This window comes from Lipotes vexillifer, unplaced genomic scaffold (assembly GCF_000442215.2).
Source record: "Lipotes vexillifer unplaced genomic scaffold, Lipotes_vexillifer_v1.1 scaffold1055, whole genome shotgun sequence".
Classification (NCBI taxonomy): domain Eukaryota; kingdom Metazoa; phylum Chordata; class Mammalia; order Artiodactyla; family Lipotidae; genus Lipotes; species Lipotes vexillifer.
In genome coordinates this window covers 1302058-1310274 of record NW_006785407.1, presented here as the reverse complement: position 1 = coordinate 1310274, position 8217 = coordinate 1302058, and the positions used below count along the sequence as shown (strand labels likewise).

Here is an 8217-nt window from a genome sequence, read left to right as displayed (position 1 = left end):
TATGTCTGGACCAGCTCTGTCCAACAGAAATTCCTGTGGTGATGGAAATATTCTGAATGGACATAGTCCAATATGGTAGCCACCAGCCACATGTGGTGATTGAGCACTTGAAACGTGGCTCAGGAGAAACACAGTATTTCATTTCACTTAATTTTAATTAATTTAAATTTAAATAGTCACATGTGGCTAATGGTACCTTACTGGATAGTGCAGATATAGAATAGATATCAATGTTTTAAGATGAACATGATTTGGCTTTTCTCCCAAAAATCTACAGAGTAATGGGAAAAATAAAATGCATACATAATTTTACATAAAAATCCTGATCAAATTTATATGGAACTTAATAATAAGATAAACGTTATATGGAAGAAAAAAGCCCCCAAATTGCCAAGATAACTCTGAACAGGAGGAGGGTGAGGGGAGAGAAGAGGTGAGACTTGTCCTTCCAGATACTAAGAATCATCATAGAATTATCATGATTAATAGTAAAATATTGTCACGGAGATAGACAAATAAGCAGTAGAACAGCAGTAGAACAGACAGCCCAGAAGCCTATTTGTGCAGGATTTTTTGTTTCTTTTTGGCAAGATGCAAAAAGCAGAAGCTATAAAGAAAAATGATACATTTTACTATCGGAATTTGAACTTTTTGTAGTCACCAAGACAACATAAATAGTTAAAAGACAAGCCACAGACTAAGGAGATAGAACATATACAGCTGACAAAGGAGCAGAATAAACACATATACAAATAACTTCCCAAAACTTCAGTAAGAAAAAACAAGTAACAAAGAGAACACAGGCAGAGGATATGAGAGGGTGATTCGCAAGAGATGAATCTGAAAGATGAATACATGTCAAATGTGCTCAGTTACAGGAAATGAGCTAGATCCATATTTTTCAAGGCTAATAGGTCTCAAAAATATAATGTGGGGACTTCCCTGGTGGCGCAGTGGTTAAGAATCCACCTGCCAATGCAGGGGACATGGGTTCGATCCCTGGTCTGGGAAGATCCCACATGCCGCAGAGCAACTAAGCCCGTGAGCCACAACTACTGAGCCCACATGCTACAGCTACTGAAGCCCGCGTGCCTAGAGCCCGTGCTCTGCAACAAGAGAAGCCACCGCAATGAGAAGCCCGCGCACTGCAACAAAGACCCAACATAGCCAAAAATAAATAAATTCATTAAAAAATATATATATATATATATAATGTGGAGGAGGTAAGAGCGGTGAGATGAGGAGCATAATGTAGGCCTCGGGAAGGGGGACTGAGGGAAAATGAGGGAACTTGGAAGACTAGGTCATTTACTAAGATTGACAGGTGTGACTTTCAGTTTGCAGGATTGGGGAGAGTATAGCAAATCTGAAAAAGCCACCAATGCATGTGACTCAGTGAATAATGAATAAGGAGATTGCTAAGCAATAATGAAGACTCAATTAATGCTACAAGAATACTGCATACATAAAATATGAAGATAGGGCTTCCCTGGTGGCGCAGTGGTTGAGAGTCCGCCTGCCGATGCAGGGGACACGGGTTCGTGCCCCGGTCCGGGAGGATCCCACATGCCGCTTAGCGGCTGGGCCCGTGAGCCATGGCCGCTGAGCCTGCGCGTCCGGAGCCTGTGCTCCGCAACGGGAGATGCCACAGCAGTGAGAGGCCCGCGTACAGCAAAAAAAAAGAAGATAATATTTGAGATTCTTCCACGGGGGCCATGAATTCACTTTTAGTATTTATTTTGTTTTGTTGTTGTTGTTTGATTTGTATCTTTAGGAGGAGAGGACTGAGGAGCAACTGTGCTTCAACTGTAACACGACTAGCAGAGAGATATGATTCTAAATATAAATAAATAATACAGAATAAATAAATATTCTGTATGTTGTATATGTTTTTCCCAGGCAACTTTCCAAATAGCTTGAATAATTTATGGTTTGATTTGAATACTTTGCAATAGTTTGGAAATATTTCGTAAATATGTAAATATGTAAATATTTCGTCTCTTACTTTGTGAAAGTCTGAAAAAGCAAGGGTCAACCAGCAAAGACAAAATCAAACAGTAAAAACCTCATATTTGAGAAAAGAAGATATGTTTTAATATCTAACTGGGCCATTTACAAAATAATAAAGACAATCACTGAAACATTTGTTCCCATGGCCATCTGAGAATAATCCCTCAATAAATAACTATGGACACTTAGGAAAAAAAGCTTAGATATAATAATACTGCATAATTTAATAGGACAAATAGCTGTAGAGCAATTTCATTTTAAAATAGAAAAAAACTAAAATGATATCTCAGCTATCCAGAAACTTCAGAAAATGTGTTGGTCTGGATAGCTGAGGGTTTATAAATTTTAAATAGCAACGTTTTTTTTAGCTTAGTTCTTTTGTATAGAAATGTTTTGAAGATGTATTATACACTTTGCTGCCTTCATAAAGGGAATCTACTAAAAATACATCTTTGCTGATTCACATAATTATCATGAACATCAAAGACTGTGCTGCTCTCTCAAGCCACCAAGGTCCTCAGGGCATACTTGAGGTGTGTCTATTTGTTTCTTTAAATACACCAGAACTACTCTGTGTTTAAAGTTCTTTTTCATCTTAAAAATTTCATGTTTAAATTATTATTTTATTATATCCAATGATATAATCAGCACATGGTCACGACAGAATATTTTGAAAAGTAGAAAGTAAAAATCACCCATAATACCATGACATAGCCACAAATCCTGTTAATATTTTGACATATTTCATTCTGATTTCTTTTTAGAAACTATATACATATATTTTACTTAGCCAAGATCAATTATAACCAGTTTTGTATCCTGTGCTTTTGCTTTGTAAGATGTTACCTGCTTTGTGAATTAGTTCATCTCCTCTACTGGAGTCAGCATATTAGCTATCATTTCTTATTGCTGCCAGTGGGTCTTTACATAACCGTCCCTCTCCCAATCCTACTATGCTGTTTCCCAATTGCTGGGGGATGAAAAACCAGAAAACCCAATTTCACAGAACTGTGTCTAACAGAAGAATAAATAGATTTGAGCGAGGGACTGGGAAAGCTGTCTTCAGATGAAAGTCCATGTGCTATTGTTTAGGGACTTGATCACATTCCTTTTGCCTATTCAGAGATCTTCTTGTTTTTGCTTACTTTCAGGCTTATGGCCCTGTTTTGAAGAGACAGACGCCATTTCCAGGTAGGCATGATTGCTGGAATAGCTGAATTTCAGAGAAGTGAAGTGTTACTGTACTGCAATGCCAATTAATACCGTAAATTGAATGCATGAGTCTGATCTACCATCTTTCTGGTACACAGATAAGCAAGGACCCACTCCAATTCATTCTTGCTGAATAAGCAGCGAAAATCTACATCATCTCTCTTCAGAAGAATGAATTGCTTACACATCTGTGTTCCTACACCACCATGTATTCACTTCAGTATTAAATCATATTGTATTACACTAGGTGGAAGCAAGTAAAATGAACATTGTTTTGTAGATCAAAAATTGACATTCATATGGCTCAGCCTAATGGTTAATTTCATGTGTCTCTCTTGTCCACACTAGATAGTAAGTACCCTTGGGGGAAGGTCCATCTTGGTGCCCTAAAGGTCTGGCTATAATAAATACTGAAAATATTTCTTTGAAGAATGTGAAAAATAGGTAGATTGATCTAGATTTGGATATCTAGATCGATCTATCTATCTATCTACCTGTCTATCTAAAAACCAGCAATTACAGGTTTTATGCTGACTTGACCCAGGTAAATGATGCTTTGTACCTGGTAAGTAATAAAGAATTCTCATTTCACTTCGTTTATTTTTCTTTTTTTAAGATAATGCAGTGGATCAACTTTATTCCCCCTTCTAATTGCTTTGGAAATGAGCTAGATCCATATTTTTCAAGGCTAATAGGTCTCAAAAATATAATGTGGGGACTTCCCTGGTGGCGCAGTGGTTAAGAATCCACCTGCCAATGCAGGGGACATGGGTTCGATCCCTGGTCTGGGAAGATCCCACATGCCGCAGAGCAACTAAGCCCGTGAGCCACAACTACTGAGCCCACATGCTACAGCTACTGAAGCCCGCGTGCCTAGAGCCCGTGCTCTGCAACAAGAGAAGCCACCGCAATGAGAAGCCCGCGCACTGCAACAAAGACCCAACATAGCCAAAAATAAATAAATTCATTAAAAAATATATATATATATATATATAATGTGGAGTAAAAAAGAAAAGTGACAGAAAAACAGAGTATCGAACCATTTGTGCAAACTTCAAAGCACCCCGAGTACTATAGAGGTTTCCCTCGCTGTCTGAAAGTAGAGCTTTTCTACGAAAATTTTCCTAAGCCAAAATGGCAAAAAGCGAAAAAGCAGTTACCTTAGGACTCACCTTGCTAACAGATGCAGAAAAATAAATTGAAATGAAGCACAGGTGCTCACAGACAGTTCAAAGCTATGCCGGCTTGAAGCTGAGATGCTGCAGGTAGTTTCTGGGGAAGGAGCTTTGGCAGGGCCACTCCTGCTGCTGGGGTGAGCACTGCTTGTATAATGACGCCGCAAAACAAGAGGTGAACGCTGTTTTCGATTTTCATCTTTTACCGTAAAAGTGAAAATCCTCTTTGATTTCTTATGGTTAGGAAAAACAGGTGCTAATGTAGGTGTTTCATGAAAGTAAAGTGGCATAAGACAAACTTTTGTTTGTTTTGTTTTTGTTTTTTTGCGGTACGCGGGCCTCTCACCGTTGTGGCCTCTCCCGTTGCGGAGCACAGGCTCTGGACGCGCAGGCTCAGCGGCCACGGCTCACAGGCCCAGCCGCTCCGCGGCATGTGGGATCCTCCCGGACCGGGGCACGAACCCGCGTCCCCTGCATCGGCAGGCGGACTCTCAACCACTGCGCCACCAGGGAAGCCCATAAGGCAAACTTTTGAAGAGCAAGGGGCACCTGTATAGTGTTTGTGTGAAGTACCTAGGTATAGAAAGGATTGAAACATGGAGGAGATGAATAACGACCCCATGATAACTATACCTGGGCAAGAGACGGCCTGAATCTTCTTCAGAGGGGCCACACTTTCGCCTTCCTCTCGCCTAGAGCCAAGGGCTTGTACCCGCCTGAAGCTCATCCCCCTTCCCATCCTCCTGTCTCACACCAACACGCTGGGATCTGAGATCCCAGGTTTCCCTGCTCAACGGTCCTGAGCCCTCTTCCTGAGCCTGTGTGGCCTTTTCCCCAGGCCCACCTTCTGAAGAAAGGGCCTGGTAGCTGCCCTGGGGAGGAAGGGAGGGGGCAGGGGACAGGACCTGAAGGCATATGAAGGAGGCTTCAGCTGTGTCTAGGAGTGTTAGTTCTTGATAACGATATACCTAAAACACGATAACATGACACTTGCTATTTCTGGGGAAGGGTGGTATTTTTGTACTACTCTCTTTATTAATAGCCAACTTACATATAACACTTGTCATGTTTCAAGTACCGTTTTAAGCGACTTGCATAAAAAATGAAAAGGTGTTATTGCTACTCAGTTTTACGGAAAAGGCTGACTAACTTGCCCAAGTCACTCATCATAAAGAGTAGAAGGGGATTTGAACATAGCAGATCTGGCTCCAAATTCCATGATCTTAGCAACTGCTCTAGGTCTACTTGTCCAAATGCTCAGATTACTTCATTTAAAAAAAAAAAAAGGAATTAAAGTTAAAATAGCCTGACAACTGCAATACAAAGAAAAATGTAGTAAAATTCCTTAAGAAGGTTCTTAGATGTGTTAGGAGCACAGACAAGGACGGTAGACATGACTTGGGGAAGACAGCAGTTTCGGCGGTCAGGGAGGGCTCGGAGGAGGGGATGCGGACGTTCGGCCCAGGCCTTGCTGGGTAGTGGCTGCGAGGGCAGGAGAGTGAAATGCAGGAAGAGGAAACTTCTTTGTGTGGACAGGCACAGATTTAGGGAAGTTAAAGAAGGATTTGAGAATTAGCAAGTCGTGGTGTTTGGCTGTCACATGGGGGGACAACTTGGTGAGGGACATAGGTTAGTATCTTGAAAGGGAGCGTGAGAAGTGAGTATTTTATTTGGAAACCAAGGCAAGCCCTTGAAGGGAGCACCTCCGAGCTGCTCCGTGGGAAGACAACAGTGCAGCCTGGCTGGAAGGACAGCGGCCGCAGGTGAGGAGCCCCTAGGGTCACTGTGAACAAAGTTGGTGGACGAGGAGAGGAGGCCATGCCTGTGGGGGGCAGGGGAGGAGGGAGGTGTCAGGAAGCATCCAGTTGTTCCATCAATATTTATGGAGCACCTACTGTGAACCAGGCACTGTTCCAGGGGGTGGCAATATAGAAATGAACAAAACAAAACTTTCTGTCCTCGTGAAACCTGCCTTCTTAGTGGAGGAGGGGGCCCAAGTAAGAAAAATAAGTAAATTTAGTAAATAAAGGGATAAAAATATGCATATGTTAGAGGGTGATAAGCACTTTGGAGACAGATAAAACAGGGAAGGGAGCTGGGGGCTTGCCTGTGTGTGTATAGGTGTGTACCGGGGCAGGGGTGGTGGGGAGATGGCCAGGAGGGATGGGCTGAGGGCACCTTTGAGTAAAGGCCGGAGGAGTGCCGGGTGTTGAGATGATATTGAGAGTCTGAGTCTTGGGGTGGGGCCATGGTTACCCCAAAAGAGAGGGCAGAGGAGGAGCTGGGTGGGAGGAGGACGGATTGAGTCTGGGGTCCAAGGGGGCAGTCAATAATATGGACTACACCCTGGAGCTTCTGTACATACAGAAGTCGCTGCTAACCAGGTGACAGATGAGCTTCAGTAGCTGGGAAAAGGATGATAGAACAGTAAGAACTCTCATTCAGTGAGCCCCTCATGTGTGCCCATCTGCCACCAGGTGTTTTATCCTTCCTAGTACCCGGGATCCGTAGGACATCCCTGCACGGAAGACAGTATTAACTCAGCAACAAATAAGAACGACAGTAATAAGAGCTAACATGCGAAAGGGCATACTGTGCGTCGTCAGGCACTTTTCTGGCACTTTATGTGTAATAATTCATTCAATCCTCACAGCGACCCCAGGAAGGTATCAGTCTCATTTGACAGATGAGAAGACTGGGCTGGCCCGGTAAGGTACCCAGGGTCACAGCTGGTGAACCGAGGCAGGCTGGCTCCGGTCCTTGCTCTGGAAGGAGGAAAAGTCAGTCTGCGCTCTACCAGCCTCTCTACCCTCCGAGAAAAGCGAGCTAAGGGTGGAACGCTTTTCGGACGGCTGGGGTTCTGGGGAGAAGAGCTGGAGAAATTCTCAGAAGATACGTCTTGAGGGGAGAGGCTGGGCCAGGGCAGGGAGGGCGCTGTTAGGAGTGCAGGGTGAACAGCATAGCAGAAGGCTGCAGCCGCGAAGGGGCTTTTTTTTTTTTTTTTTTTCCTCTCCTTAAAGCAGGCACTCTGTTAAATTCTTACTGGCATTCCTTTGAGTCTTTTGCTCAAAGCAAAATGGTTGTTTCATTTATAGACTTATAATTAGAGAATTCATTTATTTGTGGAAGTTTTTGCTGTGAGCAATTTTTCTTGCGTTATGCGGGCCTCTCACTGTTGTGGCCTCTCCCATTTGCGGAGCACAGGCTCCGGACGCGCAGGCTCAGTGGCCATGGCTCACGGGCCCAGCCGCTCCGCGGCATGTGGGATCTTCCCGAAACGGGGCACGAACCCGCGTCTCCTGCATCGGCAGGCGGACTCTCAAGCACTGCGCCACCAGGGAAGCCCCGCGAAGGGGCTTTTAACCCGGCCCAGGGAGGGCATCCGAGTGCGGACACGGACACAGCAGCCCGGACGCGGGGCAGAGGCCAGGACGCCAGATCGCACACAGCTCTGCGGATCTCTGGGAGCGAATAAGGGAGCTAAAAACAACGATTGAAACCAACCAACAAACACCCTTTCTGGGCGATTTCAGGGCCAAGAGCGAAAGCCTTGGCTAAAGAAACCTGTAAGGGGCTGAGGTCCGTTCTCACTTTGAACTCCAGGACTCTGAACAAGACGCCTCACACCCCTGTGGGTTGCCCAGCTGCTCTTCTGAAAAAGTTGGACGCTCTCTGAGATGTCGCCAATGTCGCCATAATCTAACCCCGCGTGGTCCTAGCTCTGCAGTCGGTCCACTGCTCTGGGACCTGGCTGCCCGGCCCCAGGGGTGCGCCGGGCGGCTCTGCTCACCCCTGGGACGAGAACTGGCCGGAGGGGGGG

The 8217-nt window shown here is 44.5% G+C and overlaps 1 protein-coding gene across 1 annotated transcript in view; it reads left to right on the top strand.

Moving 5' to 3' along the window:
- Positions 1-1281: 1281 nt before the first annotated feature.
- The window catches only part of SLC22A3 (solute carrier family 22 member 3), a 95870-nt gene continuing 88934 nt past the window's right edge, over positions 1282-8217 (top strand). Inside the window, exon 1 of the mRNA XM_007457586.1 lies at positions 1282-1337. Within this exon, the coding sequence (XP_007457648.1) occupies positions 1282-1337 (56 nt within the window). The remainder of the gene's footprint in view (positions 1338-8217) is intronic.